Source organism: Anabrus simplex, chromosome 1, assembly GCF_040414725.1.
Source record: "Anabrus simplex isolate iqAnaSimp1 chromosome 1, ASM4041472v1, whole genome shotgun sequence".
Taxonomy (NCBI): Eukaryota; Metazoa; Arthropoda; class Insecta; order Orthoptera; family Tettigoniidae; genus Anabrus; species Anabrus simplex.
The window spans coordinates 1,160,015,235-1,160,031,623 of record NC_090265.1 but is presented as its reverse complement, the minus strand read 5'-3'; the positions used below and the strand labels follow the sequence as shown (position 1 = coordinate 1,160,031,623).

At 40.3% G+C, this 16,389-nt stretch overlaps 1 protein-coding gene across 1 annotated transcript in view; it reads left to right on the top strand.

Annotated features, from left to right (window-relative positions):
• Positions 1-16,389, top strand: part of LOC136858343 (kielin/chordin-like protein) — a 158,486-nt gene that overhangs the window by 106,129 nt on the left and 35,968 nt on the right. The window contains exon 4 of the mRNA XM_068225538.1: positions 1,896-2,028. Within this exon, the coding sequence (XP_068081639.1) occupies positions 1,896-2,028 (133 nt within the window). The remainder of the gene's footprint in view (positions 1-1,895; positions 2,029-16,389) is intronic.

Genomic DNA, 16,389 nt, shown 5'->3' with positions numbered 1-16,389 from the left:
TGGATGTGGTTCTGTGTAGGTGTACGCCCTGTAATGCAGAATCGTGTGCAACATACAGAGTAGTGTGGGTGCCTATCCTCCAGGCGTCAAGTCTCAGAACTTACTGACTGTACTACGTAAAACCAACCAAACAGTTATTAATAACATGTTGTAACTGGTGTCTCATGTATCACAAATTAAGCCATTGTTTGAAGTTACACAACAGCGACTTCCTTCAGAACTATGTCATTGTCTTTCGGGAGCGTTCAAGGAAATATTTATAATATTTCTTCATTGCAAGTTCCGATTCAAAAACTATATATTCACTGTTACTAACAGACACACACACACACACACACACACACACACACACACACACACACACACACACACACACACACACACACACACACACACTACCAGGCAAACCTTATATAGAGAGCACACTGGTTTTGTAAGAAAATTTCGTTTCCTTCTGTACCTCTTTCGTTTCAAGCAGTAGTTACTTCAGAAATTGCATGTGTCACCGATTCACAAACGTTCAACGAATAGTTTCAACAGTTGTATTGATTTCAACAAGACCGATTAATTGATGTAAAGTAAGACTCGTGATCATTCTTTACCTGGGTGTGTAGGACGAGCCCACAAGGAGTAGGAGGAGGGAATATAATGTAGTTGGGTTATGGGTGCTAAGCCGACTCCGCGGTCTAAGGCTAGCATACCTAAATCTGACCCAGAGACCCCGGCTTCGATTCCCGGTTAGATCAGGCCTTTCACCGGGATCTGAGGGCTTATCCGAGGTCCACTCAGCCTACCTGATTACAATTGAGGAGCTGTCTGACTGTAACATGATAGCTTAGGACTAGAAGGCCAAGAATAATGGCCGAGAGGATTCGTCACGCTGACCTCGCGTCACCTCGTAATCTGCAAGCCTTCGGGCTGAGCAGTGGTCGCTTGGTAGTTCAAGGCCCGTGGCGTTTGGTTTAAGGATGAATTCTACTCCTTGCAATATTTTAGTTACTGTGGAAGAATGGTAATTAGAGTAGAAGGCAGTTGGGGTGGGGATAGGGTGGTATGAGCCTCTTACGGGTCCTTCGTTCCTTCGTTCGTTTCTTCCTTCCTTCCTTCCTTCCTTCCTTCCTTCCTTTATTCCTACTGATTACCTTCCTTCCTCCCTCCCTTTCATTCTTTTTCTTTCTTCCTTCCTTTCTTTCCTTCTTACTTCCTCAATAAATTCCTTCCATCTTCCTCCATTCCGTCCTTCCTTCCTTCATTCCTTCCTTCCTTTCCTCCTTCTTCCTCCCTTCTTTCTTTCCATCAGTCATAAAACTTTACTATATTAGTGCCGTTTAGTTCACCCTGGCGTTATCTTCGACCGACGGCACCGAGTTAATTTCGTGAGCCCTTCAATATTTTTGTTCTTCCAATTCTTGGAACCAATATTCTCGAATTCCTTCCTCAATGTGGATGCACCAGGCTTCATTCTGACTCATGTACATCTTCTTAGATGGATGATTAACCGAAAAGTGTTCATAAGAAAGCTGTGGCTAACCTGTCTTCATCAAATGTTCTGGTAGTGCAAAGTATATACGCACGGTGAACATCTTGCTTGTGACTTGCCTACCTTCTGCTAGTAATCCTTACACTCCCCATATAATCATAGGTTTCATATTCCAAGTTTCCTCTTTGTACCCATAGCATTGCATGTATTCCCTTCGTTCTTACAGTATTTCAATTTAAATTAGGAGACTTGTGTCTCCTTTCACAGTTATAAACTTATCGTTTTATAATGGGTACATATTTTCCCCAACTGAATTCACAACCTGTGAATAAAGTTTTGCTCTCTTTCTCTCTTATCCGCACCATTAAGGGTGAAGTTCTTCTCTACATATATAAGTTGAATTACTTGGTTTCAGGTAGTCTGACTGAGAGAGACCACAATAAGTGTTACTACAGAGGGAAGTCGTATGACATACACCAGCGTGTGGATCAAAATGAAGTGTCCAACCCTTGCATCGTAAGCTGCGAGTGTCGCCAGTACAAAAACAGGTGAGATTCGCTGCAGGATCCCTCTCTAAGTTATTATAGTGATACCTTGAATGTAAATGCTTTGAATTATTATGTTAATGTTGTGAGACTTCCTACGTGAACAGGTTGTAATATTTGATGCTACTTGTAAGTGTTACGATTTCTGGCCGGCTACGACTGAGACAAAGAGTCGACTGGATACCATGGACAGCTGGCATCGTTAAACTGGATCGCATCTCCAGTTAAACCATCAGGGAGAGATTTGGCGTTGCACCTATCAAGACAACATGCATGATGGTTGTCTACGATGGTTTAGATATGTACTAAGTAGAAGGGCCAATACTACCGCAAAGGCGGTTTATTTATTAGAAGTTGATAGCAGGATACGAAAAGGACGACCAAAACAGCTATGTGTGAGCTTGCATTCGGGAGATAGAGGGTTTGAACCCCACTCTCGGCAGCCCTGAATATGGTTTCTCGTGGTTTCCCATTTGCACACTAGTTTCCTTCCCACGCCTAGCCCTTTTCCTATCCCAGTGTCCCCATAAGACCTATCTGTGTCGGCGCGGCGTAAAGAAAATTGTAAAAAGAGAATAAGAAGCTAAGGGCTGATACTCTTCACAAAGATGTGAAGAGCGTCATTCTCCGCCCTGAAATGGCCAAGGAGAGAACTAAATGGAGACAACAAATCCATGTAGTGAACCCCGCCACCAGCAGGGGAAAACGCTAAAGAAAAAGAAGATAATGCGTAAAATTTGTGTATGTTTTTAAAGGTTTAACAGAGAAGATGATGTTATAAATTTTTGTTAAATTTCTCCATCTAATTTATAAGTCATCTCTATTTTAATTGAATTTTCATGTATTAACTTAGTCTCACTATCTATAGACCTAATATACTACTTGTAAAATAGGGATTGTAATGGGAAATTCAATAATAATAATAATAATAATAATAATAATAATAATAATAATAATAATAATAATAATAATAATAATAATAATTAATAGTTAATAATAATAATAATAATAATAATAATAATAAAGATAAGGAGCTGGCTAAAACATACCATTACGGCTACAAATAAGAAGACATAGGCCATAAACGTGACCACAGACCTATAGTTGCAAATAGAGAAATGTCGGTGAGCTTAGTTATTTCACAGATGATTGCAGACCGAAGGCATAACTGTCTTTAATAAAGGTGTACCTACAGGCAAATTTCGTGTGAGTTCTGATAAGATTGCTTATAATTACTAAGTTGCACTGTTTCCATGTTATAAGCTTTTGTTGTTATTTAATTTTTATATGAATGAATACACTTCTCTCCCAGTCACGGATGACCACCAACTGGGGAGAGCGTATTCGTTTATTGTAATCTAAAACATTACGTGTAGTTAAATTTGAACGTACTCCAAGCCAAGAAACCAATAACCGAAAGCAAGATTTATTTATTTATTTATTTACGAAGCACAAGATACAGCTGCACTGAGCAAATTTCACTTGCACTGTCAACAGACTATTTAACAAATGTAAACTTTCGTAATAAAATATAACAAACATAAAAAAATATAACAAGATCAGGTACACATCCTACTAATAACTGTCCAAATCGAAAACCATAGAATGTCCATGTTCATAGCCAAGTCGTCGTGGGTCAAGATGGTGGTATAATCCCTTCACATCAACTTATCTTTAAGATACTATTTACACACCTCCCGAATTCACTTTTATTTGATGCTATATCAAGCTCTTGTCTCCTATTAATATTGTTAAAGAGTGTTGGGAGGCGGGTTAGGAAAGATCGTTGAAGTATTGAGTGCTGAGTGTGGGGAATGTGGAGAAGGTCTTTGGTTCTGGTGGAACGGGAAGGAACGCGGAGAGAGAAGAGAGAAACAAGATGTTCCGAGCGGTAATGTCCATTTAAGATCTCGTGGAGGAAACTCAGGTCAGCTACCTGTCGCCTGATGTGCAGCGGTGACACATTAATTGCCATTAATACCTGCTGCGTAGACAGATTTCTGAGCTTGGGGTTTCTGTTCCTTACAATTGCAGCAAAGAAGGACACTGCTCTGTCTAACTGCTTAGTATTGGAGGGGGCGGCTGTTGTCCAAATCGGAGAGCAGTAGTTTAAGAGAGGTTGAACGATCGTGAGGAAGAAGTAACGAAGAGCAATGGGGTCAGAAATTTCTGTGAAGCGATAGAGAATGCCTAGTAATTTCATAGCCTTGGTTGTATATGTTTCTATATGAGTCTTAAATTGTAATTTTGTATCGAATATTACACCTAGGTCACGCTGTTGCGTAACCACGGTGATGGGCTTGTCGAGTAGGTAATATGATGTCGGTAGAGGAGATTTACGCAGTGTTATGGTCATGTGGCTGCATTTTTGTGGATTGGGGATAAGTTTCCAAGTACGGCACCAGTTCGAGAGGGCATTAAGTGAGGACTGTAGCAGAGCTGCATCTGCTGGATTCCTGATCTCCCTAAATATCTTGAAGTCGTGAGCAAAGAGTAGGGTATTCGCTGTTTCGTTGAGTTCGGACGGCAGATCGTCCATAAACAAAGAAAATAGCAAGGGGCCAAGAGTACTGCCCTGTGGGCAGATATTAAAATATTAAAATTCATTAAAAGTTAAATGATGTTAGTAAATACTGCAAACCACATACATATTATACATCCTTATCAAATCAGCGAACAGACCCCCCCTCCCAAGTCAGGGACAACCGCCCACAGGGGTGAGGGAGAAGGTCCGCTCGCGCTGCGACCATTGCACACACATGCAACCAGGATTATTAATTACAGTGAATCGAATATATTTAACTCCACACAACCGATTGGAAACAATGAACGGACACACCCCCCCCCCCCCAGCCACGGATGGCCACCAACCCGGGGGAGAGACCGTTCGATAATCGCATCCATCGCTATCACATGTCACTGATTCTGTTCAATTTCGAAATGCCACTCACTTGTAACTGATACCACATTCAATTATAATTTACTGCCACAGATATATTCCTTAATAGTTAATTTTTATATAACATTGCTATTCTAATATTCGCAAACATTTTCACCGGATTACTTTGATGAACACTTATTTGGTAATAATAATAATAATAATAATAATAATAATAATAATAATAATAATAATAATAATAATAATAATAATAATAATAATAATCTCTCGTGTTACAATACATTTAAAGTTTTTAAAGTTAACCTAATAAGGGGGAAACTGTGGTAAGTAAACCCGTCCTCGAACAGGCTATGAAGGTCCATCGAGGAGTAGAAAGTAAAGGCTGCCGCTTTCCGTAACCTCGGCACTAAGGTATTACAGTGGTTAGCCGTATGCGAGGCCACCTTTGTTCTCAGGAATTAACTTGGTGTTTCATCATTTTTGAGCATATTGAATGAACCTCTCGGCAAAGTGCCGTTATAGAAATGGAAATCTCCCCTCTCAAGGTTTCAACTTCCTGAAGGGAAATCGAGCCCACGTCCTTCCGAGACCTAGAACAGCTTTACCGCCTCGGCTAGGCAGCCCCTGTGAAACCGTGGTACATATTCCCAAATATATTTATTTGTTTTGAAGCTAGTTACGAATCTCTCATATGCGGCGTGCTGATGATTCACGCCTTATTAAAATGCTCGGACGTCTTGTTTTATATTCTGTCTTTTAATTGAAAAAACTATACAATTATTTCAGAAGTAAAGCATTGGTGGGTCAATAAATATCTTGTCCCAGTTTCCAACCTAATCAATTTACTCTCTGACGATCATTAGTGTACACCTGGCATTCATCATAACAACACGTCAATTGTACAGTACGAACATGCCGAGTTGATCACTCCCCACAGCACTCATCACCGAATGCCACACGTACCACGTGCGGGACCCTTGTTCTTCCTTCCTTGACGAAGCAAAATTTTCATTATGATCTTGCGCCATTTGCGAGAGCATCGTGTATTTCTTTAAAATTTCAATTTGATTTGGGTGCAGATGTCTGAAGCATTTTGTGTACAAAATTATTAACCCTTACTGTCTAAATAAATTTGGTATATAATTCATTTTCTTGGAAACATATCATTTAAGGGTACAAATAGTTCAAAATATAAATAATTATGTTAGATTATGTACTTGATTCAGGTAATATGAGTTGTATTCAAACTACAGGAACAATATGTACTTCATTTATATAAATCTTTATTTTGTTCTACTAGCCTCACAATATCATTTATTTTGAAGGCGGTATTTTTATAATTGGAGAAATAGTTCTATTTACGGAAATATTTATCTGATAACTTGAGCACGAAAGCCATAAAGTGTATCTGGTCGTAACTCAGTTTGTTCTATTGGAAGTGAGTAGGATAGGAGTGGATATTCTTAAGAGACGGCAATCTGTTGATCAGTTGACGAATAAATTACAATTGCCGTATATACGTGGTGTCCTTGAAAAAGGTTCCAATATTTAGAGAGGAGGCAGCATGCAGCAAGCGAAGAAAAAGGTTCTATAAACATTGGTCGCAAACCCAATAGCTTTGGAGTTATGGTCCGCTATCACTACCACCAATGATCACCATGTCTTTAATCTACTCTTCACAACATGTGGTCGATGTGACCGCCACCATTTGCAGTACAGCCTTCCGCCCCACGTCGTATGGAATCACGCATTCGTTGGAACACCCCTGGCTGTTGCCGGTTTGCATCACAGATATTGAACACGCGTTCTCGAAGTGTATCTACATCATTCATGGGGTCTGCATACACTATGGTCTTTACATGTTCCCAAAACCAACAATTTAAATGGTTAAGGTCAGGCGAACGGGCAGGCCAAAGTATTGGCCCTCCCCGACCAATCCATCTCTCATGGAAGACCCACGTTAGGTGTCACCTAAGCCTAAGATGAAAATGTGCCGGTGCCCCATCATGCATGTGCCATATTTGCAGTCGTTTACGACCAATGTTTAGGTAGGAACGTATTTCCATCTTCTGTTGCATACTATCTTCCGTAAATTATTGGAACATCGATTTGTAGTGGACCATAACTCCGAAGATATGGTATTGGGTTTGCAACCTATGTTTATAGGACCTTTGTTTTCTTCGTTTGTTGAATGCTGCCTCCTCCCTAAATACTGGAAAAGGACATCTGTGTTGCTGATAAATGAATACATGCGTTACATCAGCTAGCACCGAAACAACTTAGTTTATACTAACTCGGAAATATTTTAATTGTTAAGACCTTGAAATTATTATTAAAACAGGACTAGAGCACTGACGACATGGGGTGTTAAATTGTTGTACAGTGGTGGGAGTGAAGATAAAATTACGGTAACAAGTAAATTTTACATAATTTCAAGTTATGGCAGAAGAAGCAGTGCACGTCCCAAGAGAGAAGGCAAAAATGCAGTGAATTCTACCATAACACCGCGTAAATAGCTGGGCGGTTTGGCTCGCGCACGTCGTAGCTTGCATTCGGGAGACAGTGAGTTCGAACCCCATCGTCGGCAGTCCTGAAGATGATTTCCTGAGGTTTCCAATTTTCATAGCATGCACATGCTGGGGATGTACCTTAATTAAGACCACGGTCACTTCCTTCCCGGGGCCGATGACCTTTGATTTTAGGATCCTTAAAACAACAAGCAACTTCCTTCCCATTCCTAGCCCTTTCCTTTCTCATCGTGGCCATAACACTTATCTGTGTCGGTGCGACGAAAAGCAAATCGCAAACAAACAACAAGAATAAACCTAGCATACCAGTAAGTGAAGAGGGACCCGCAGATATTCCGCTACAATCAAAAAATGTCAATGGAGACGTTCCAATTCTTGTTGTTGACACTGACCTTCAGTAGTCCTATCACGGAACAGCGCTGAAAAGCCATAGCGATCAAGAATAAAACTAATTGCAGTATATAGTGCTGAAAAATGAATACCTGCTTTCTTTCTTTAACAGGCAATTAAAAGGCATTACAAACTCCAGCGTCACCTCACCCACACGAGCACACACACACCCTCCCTCCTTAACCTCAACATCCCACTCCCCCGCCCAACCTAACTCAAAACCCTAACAATCTCCTCCAGTTACTATTGCTACTCCTCACAACCCAGAATTGGCCAGCCCAAGCCCCACCGACCATAAGCTAAATCAAGCACAAACCAGCCCCCCTCCCACGAAATCGCCTTGCATTCCTCTTGCAAACAACACCTAAGCTTCTTCTCCTTTAAAGCACTGGAACACTTGCTACTGAAAGTTATGCAACATCGGACGTGGCCATCTCATTGGATAGGTGAACCTCCGTTCGTACGTTTGCTTCGCCTTCTCCGCGCCACTACCAATTCATTAATGAAGCACTTACAGCGCACATGATCGCAGTGCGCCCGGTCACATTCTGACCAGCGAATGAGTACTAGATTTCCACGTATCTCAATCCACCAGTCACACTAATGAAATGGGATTAGTAATGATTGACATTAAGGTCGATGGGCCAAAATGTTTGCGAATTGACCTTTACGGTTCAATGCAATAAACATGGGGATGGCATGGCACCAGCTTTCTTGAGGGAGTGATGAGCCAAGTCAGGAACTGAACGACCACAATTAATTCAAAATACGGTGCTGTTTGTATCTGTTATCTTAAGCAATTAGGTGCTATAAGAGTGGTGAGTTCGTTCCCTAAAAGGGGGGGGGGTAAGCTGATCAAACAGTTATAATTAATGGACGTCGTAATAGCTGCACGATGATACGGGGCAACACACAGCAACCCGCACAAATTAAAGAACGTTGAGCAAGTATCGTCTTTATTATACGTAATTACTTTATGCTTTTGAAGAGGTGAATCATCCTGCGAGTGACTATCACAGGGGTCTATCTGAGTCAGGCTGTGTTTACACTTACATGCACCCGACTCCTTTATTTCAACTGGGCGAGTTGGCCGTGCGGAGAGGGGCGCGCAGCTGTGAGCTTGCATTCGGGAGATAATGGCAAATGCTGGGGCTGTACCTTAGTTAAGGCCACGCCCGCTTCCTTCACACTCCTAGTCCTTTCCTATCCAATCATCACCATAATACCTATCTGTGTCGGTGCGACGTAAAGCCACTAGCAAAAAATAGCCTTTGTTTCACCACCCCTGACCAATCACGTTTGATCAATCTTGCTATTTACTGACCCGGAGTTATTCTCTTTCGGAGAGGCAGGGTCGGGAATTTTAACCATCATTGGTTAATTTCGCCACCACGGGGCTGGGTGTATGTGTCGTCTTCATCATCATTTCACCTTCATCACGACGCGCCGGTCGCCTACGGCTGTCAAATCAAGAGACCTGCACCTGGCGAGCCGAACATGTCCTCGGACACTCCCGGCACTAAAATCCATACGCCATTTCATTTAATTTCCTATTTCTACCTGGACTTTGCTACAGTACCATGTTATAAGGGTTAGCAATGTAGCCTCCCATCTGGATGAATTCGGTATATTTCAACCACTATCGCGAATTAGGACTGGTTTTAGGGAATGAGTAGGATGTGTTCAGCCTCTTTGAACAAATCTGAGTGGGCAAGTGGTTTCCCACTCCAACTCCTGGTCGATGTAGGGACGGTATTCGGCATACAAGTCACGGCTGCTTCTTTCCCAATCGTAGTCCCAGATAATTACAAATCCATATTCCAATAAAAGCACTACATTCTTACAGATCACCAGGCACACTTTCACGCACCCTATTGAGGAACCCATAACACTTCTGTTCGTTCCGAAATATAGTCACCGGTAATTAGAAATTCCATCTTCAATACAAATCCTACACTGGCACAGATAATCAGACAAAACTTTCACATACATATCACTCACCACTTCGAAAATGCCAGAGCACAGCGCTGTTGGTATAATTGAAAGTGCTTCACATTGTCTAGTTCGTTTGAGCAATATTGACTATAAACTATTTGTCGTCAGCAGAACAGAGTAGAACATGAACAACGAATAAACAAAGAGCCATTGCACTGGTTACAAAAGTCACTTCATCAAAATCATAAGGAACCGTTCAAGTCAATCATATTTGTACAGTGTACGAATCAGTATATATTTAAAAGGAGGACAGCACTTAAAATCCATGGCGTCGGTTAGGTCCGTCGACAGCGAGAACGGACGTTATACAAACAACTTTATTACCATCTCTTGACATTGTAATCGATTATCAATTTTCCCACGACCTACGCCGACCGTATTACCTACAGTAGCACGATCTCTTTGTGGCAACTGGAAGTCAAAATTTACCCAAAAAGTAACCCAAGAGGTGTCAATTCAGAGAACTCTTAGAAGTTATAGCCAAACTGTATGGCATGTATTATTATTATTATTATTATTATTATTATTATTATTATTATTATTATTATTATTATTATTATTATTATTATTATTATTATTATTAACTGTTGTAACCGTCATTGATGGTCCTTCTCAAGTTTATCTTTTGTGCATTATTGCTGCACTTCACTTGATCTCTTCCTTCAAGTATAAAATCAAAGTATCGGAGAATGTTCAGTAAAGAGACTACCAAAAATGTGTAAAGTACTTAAACGTTGCAGGACGATTTTCATAGCAACTTCCTACAGAGTTAATTATCGACTCCTGGATTTACACTTATATTTCCCTCATTTTCCACAGTATCGGTAAAAGTTATAGAACACAACATTTGTGAATAATTTCTGTCATAGGTATTTTTCTGTACCGGGCGAGTTGGCCGTGCGGTTAGGGGAGCGCAGCTGTGAGCTCGCATCCGGAAGATAGTGGGTTCGAACCTCACTGTCGGCAGCCCTGAAGATGGTTTTCGTGGTTCCCTCCAGGCAAACGTTGGGGCTGTACCTTAATTAAGGTTACAGCCGCTTCCTTCCCATCCCTAGGCCTTTTCCGTCCCATTGTCGCCATAAGACCTATCTGTGTCGGTTCGACATAAAGCAAAATAGCAACAAAAAAATTCCTATGAAACCAACTATGAAAGAGAGACGAGTTTTACGTTTAATGCCCCCTCTGAAGCCTTCCTCCTGCCGAATGTCTTTGAACGAATTATAGCTAAGAGGCTACTCGCCCTTATTTTAAAATTAATTACCGAGTTTCAATAAAATTGAGCAATCAATTCTCCCATGATACTGTAACATAAACAGAAACGAAATGAAATGGCGTAAGGCTTTTAGTGCCGGGAATGTCCGAGGACATGTTCGGCTCGCCAGGTGCAGGTCTTTTGATTTGACGCCCGTAAGCGACCCACGCGTCGTGATGAGGATGAAATTATGATGAAGACGACACATACAGTACATCCAGCCCCCGTGTCAGCGAAATTAACCAATTATGGTTAAAATTCCCGATCCTGCTGGGAATCGAACCCGAGACCCCTGTGACCAAAGGCCAGCAGGCTAACCATTTAGCCATGGAGCCGAACAACATAAACAGGAAAACGACAGAAATTAAACTAAACCCAACATAGGCCATTATGTGTCCTGCCCGGTCTAAAAACCAAGAATTAGATCGATATTAAAAAATTACAGACAAAATTATGGTTGATTTTACAGAAAAATTGGTCATGATTAAACTTATTTATAACATTTACTGTAATTACAAAGGTTTCTTTTCCATAACTTTTACCCATAAAGTGAAAAATAAGGGAAATGTCAGCGCCAGTAACAAAAACACATGGCTCAACAGCTCCGAGGGGCCATGGTCTACCAAGCGATCGCCCCTCCGCCCGAAGACCCGGAAATTATGAAGTGTCATGTGGTCAGCACAACGAATGCTCTCGGCCGCTATTCTTGGCTTTCTAGACCGAGGTCGCTATTTCAGCGTCAGATAGCTCCTCTCCTCAATAGTAATCACTTAGGCTGAGTGGATCTAGAACCAGCCCTCAGTTTCAGGTAAAATCCCTCACCTGGCCGGGAATCGAACCAGAAGCCTCCGGGTAAGAGGTAGGCACACTGCCCCTACCCAGCAAATTCATCTCCGTACAGGCCATGAAGGCCTTTGGAGGGGTGGAAGGTAAAGGCTTCCACTATCAGCAACCTCGGTACTTGATTGGGTGGCCACCTTTGTCCTCAGGAATTATCCTGGTACTCATTTCTTGGCATAGGCTGAGTGAACCTCAGGGCCATATGCACCTCCGGAATGTAGAAATCTCGTTTCTTAAATTTTCGACTTCCTGACGGGGAATCGAACCCACGTCCTTTCGGGTGATCTAAGTACGCCTTTATCGCCTGGGCCAGGCAGCAACTTCAGCTCTAGTAGGGTGAAAGTTAAATTCCAGGAGCCAGAAAATAACTTGGCAACGTTTAAACATTAATGAAAGCTGCTTTACTTTTTTGAAGTTACGACAACAGAGACTTCGTCGTTCATGGCCTTCTGTTCGATGCGAGGGGAACGACCTATCGATTGGCGGAAAGCTTAGGTTACTGTTTAGTTTAGCGATAAAAGAGGAAAGACCTTGCTCTTCGGTGAAAAATAATGTCCCTTACTATGTAGCGATTGTTCAACATACTATTTATATAAAGTATTTGACAAATATTATAAATATTTATAGTTGATTTGATAAACTTTTTCTCTCCTTATTTAATTTATTTATTTATTTATTTATTTATTTATTTTATTTATTTACTTATTTATTTATTTATTTATTTATTTATTTATTTATTTATTTATTTATTTATTTATTTATTTATTTATTAGTGCCTTTCTCAGTGGTGACGTTGGGGCTCGAGTCTCTCTCTTACACTTAACCACATACTAATTAAAATATTAAATAAAATGCTAAGATACATAAAATAGTTAAAACTACATAAATTAATAGAAGTAGAATTAATTATATAAATACTAAATTAATATTAAAAACTCTTAAACCTGACTACTTCTCAGGCACACACACATTCATACTTCAGCCATTCAGTCAGCTGTCCTCAGAAGGTAGCGTCGGCAGACGACCTTAAATCTTGATAAAGACCTGAGGCGGCAGGGAATTCCATAATCTGGCGGCGGTCACCACGAATGATCTATTCATTTTCTTTGTGCGATGCACTCGAATAGAAAGAAAGGATTGAAGGTGTATTTAAGTAGTGAAATGGCGATAAAAAGATGAATTTAGAAGAAATGTACCGTGGCTAAATTTCAGCTAACACTCTATACACCATCGTTAAAAATGTGTAGCTGCCGACGTTTATCAGGCTTCATCCATGAGAGAGCCTGATGGTATGAGGTGATATGAACATCATACCTCATATGGTACTGTGAATAAATGGCATGTAAGAATTCAGTGCTCGTTGAAATTTAAGTGTTTCTTCCCTTGTCCTGTCAACTAAAACAACGTCACAATAATGGGGAGAACCAGTGTCTGTACGAGTTTGGCCTTTAGCTCAAGTGTAAATTACTTGTCTCTGCCGTTTAAGAGGATGAAGTGCTTCAAAAGTATTTTTACGGGTTTCTTTCGTGTGATCAGACCAATCAAGTGTTTCATTCATAATTACGCCGAGATTTCTAACCATTTTACTACAGGGAATAATGTTTCCCTGCAGTAGGACAGGTGGGATTGCTGCATTGTTTAAGCAGCACAGTAATATTCGTGATCCAATTATGGTTGCCTGAGTTTTTGTGGCATTTCATTGTGCATATGTACTCAGTCATTGGATGTCATTGATAATATCTTCTATTGTTCCAAATAAGTCTGAAGTCTTGCAGTGTCAATACATTTGAAGATCGACAACATAGATGTGGTGTGTTTTGTTTCCTATTACAGATGGTTCATCATTAATATAAATACGGAAAAGTAAGGGCCAAGAATACTGTTCTGTGGGGCACCAGTAAGTTTTGTTTTCCATTTAGAGGCCTTGTCGTTTGCTGTTACCCGCTGTTAACGGTTACTTAAATAAAAACTAAAACACTTAAGCGCAGCCTGGTCAAAATTTAGCAATTTCTTTTTCTCTGTCATTGCCTAAATTTATAAAGTGTCGAAGAAAGATACGTATAGTAAGCAGTCGTTTGGGTAACCTTCAAAAGTGCAGCCACGGCACTGTGACCTTTCTTAAATCCAGACTGCGTATGGTCCAAAGGAGCATTTTTATTTAGGTATTACAGAACTTGTTCATATAATAAACGTTCAAAGGATTCAGAAAGAGCAGGGATTATAGGGACAGGACTGTAGTCAGAGGATGACTGCGGGTCTAAACTCTTAGGTATCGGTGTTATATTGGCTGTTTTCCAGAGAGTAGGGAAAGTTCCATTTAGTTAACAGTAATTCAGTATGTATGTAAGTACAGGCAAGACAGCACCCACAATGTTATGTATGAAAGTAATAGGAATATCATCAACACTTGTAGCCTTTGATTTAATCGAGTACAAAACCTTTTTATCCTAATTTTCTGTGACACTGAGAAATGTGAATGGTGGATTGGCTTAAGGGGAGAGCGATGAGTCAGTGCAGTTAATTGGGATAGGTTGAATACTTATTCTACTAAAGTAATCGTTCAGTTCGTCAAGTGGAATGTCAGGATTTGTCAGTATCTGTCGAATTTTCCTGTTCCCTGAGCTCTAACTTGGACCCATGCGCGATTAGAATAAAAGTTGTTAACTAAATTCTGGAAATAACTACATTTCTTTTATTTCTGAACAACTGATTTGTGAGAATCTTGAAGAGGCGGTAAGATTTGAAGTCTATGTCATCTAGGATTTGTTTATAATGTCGAAATAACGAGTCGCGATGGGCCATCGTTCTCTTGGTTTCATCATCTAACCATGGACAAAAGGGTGAGAAACCATTATTCGACGTTTACGGCATACCTGTCATATAAGTTCTTTAACATCGTAAAAACAAGTTAACTTAGGCGTCAGTGTCATTTGGTCTCCGTATATCATCCCACGGTAGTTGAAAGCATCATAATTCAAGTAATCCAAGTTTGGGTTCTTCGTATTTCTGACAGTTATGTACTTAGGTTTGTATTTAGGTATTTTGATGGAATAGGATAAATATATAAGGTCATGGGTCGAAATGGATGGTGCAGGGATTCGCCCATGAGTTATTAATTTACCTGGGTTGTTCGTTATAATGAGAACGATGAGATCTTGTACTAAAACGTGCAATATTTTACACTAAATGTTTCCACTCATACAGTTTATTATTTTCATTGTTATTTACATCTTTCCCCTGTCCCAGATGGTCAAGCTCAGTGGAAACGCTGCGTGGTGCGTCCGAAAAACACATAGGCCTATGTCAAACAAACTTATAATACAAGACTGCAACAGGATCTAGAATATATATTCGTGAATGAGAACTCAGCATTATAAAGGAGGTAAAAGCAATAATGTATTCCGTATAAAACATAAAGCTCAAATTCGAACAAAAACTAGCCCCAAATGAAAAGTCAAAATTATGTACAACAAAATAAAAATTTACAATGTAAAGTCGACACTGAAGGTCGTTCAAACTATATGGGTCAAGAACCCGGGCATATAAAATTCACTAGCTTAGGAAACGTGAAATCTACCTATTTGTGACGGAGATCGAGATAAGTCGACTCTGATTAGCCCATAGGCTGCGATTACTGTAAGAACCGTCTCTTCCATGAGTACATAATGATCGATTCAAATATTGGCATAATTACACTAATTCCGAATTTGTCGGATATGAACATCATAAATAAAGAACACTGTGTTTGAGACTGGCCCTAAATTTTAACCACCAAAAAACACTGATTTTAATACACGATATCCGGATCTTGGGCATAAGACAGAGGTTTGGAAACCTCGCAATCCAACGGACTGTGGAACACTAATCAACACAAATATTTGTGAACAATATCACACACATAAGACACATATAAACAACGAACATAAATAAACCACATTTGAAAAAGAAATAAATAAATAGTACTCGTTCAGCATTTCGGATTGAGCGGCAATCGTACTGAGGATTTTCGGAGTTGTCGTAGATAATCAGAGTCACATTACACGGGCTATTCTCTGCTACATGTTCTCAAACAGGTGGTCAGCTGGTTGACAAGGGAACAAACAATCACAACCTTGGTCTCCGTGGCTCTAGGATTCCCAAATATGACCCTTCTAATTTAACGGGACAATGCGTAAACTTTCACTGAAGGCCTCGAGCGGAATATATTTATTCTTCGCTCTTTACCTGGAAAACAAATCTTGCCCAGTGGAAAGACCATCTCAGTTTATAGGCGCTCAAATATATCATTCATTATATCATCTGGTCCGGGGTATACACTCTCACAAACCAGGTACAACTCATTACGTCAGCAACAATACTATTTCCAATTATAGGCCTCAGTCCCCGCTTCGATTCTGGAGTGCAGATAGGGTTTGCCTACCATTTTTTTAAACGACCCTCACTACATTCAACGATGGGGT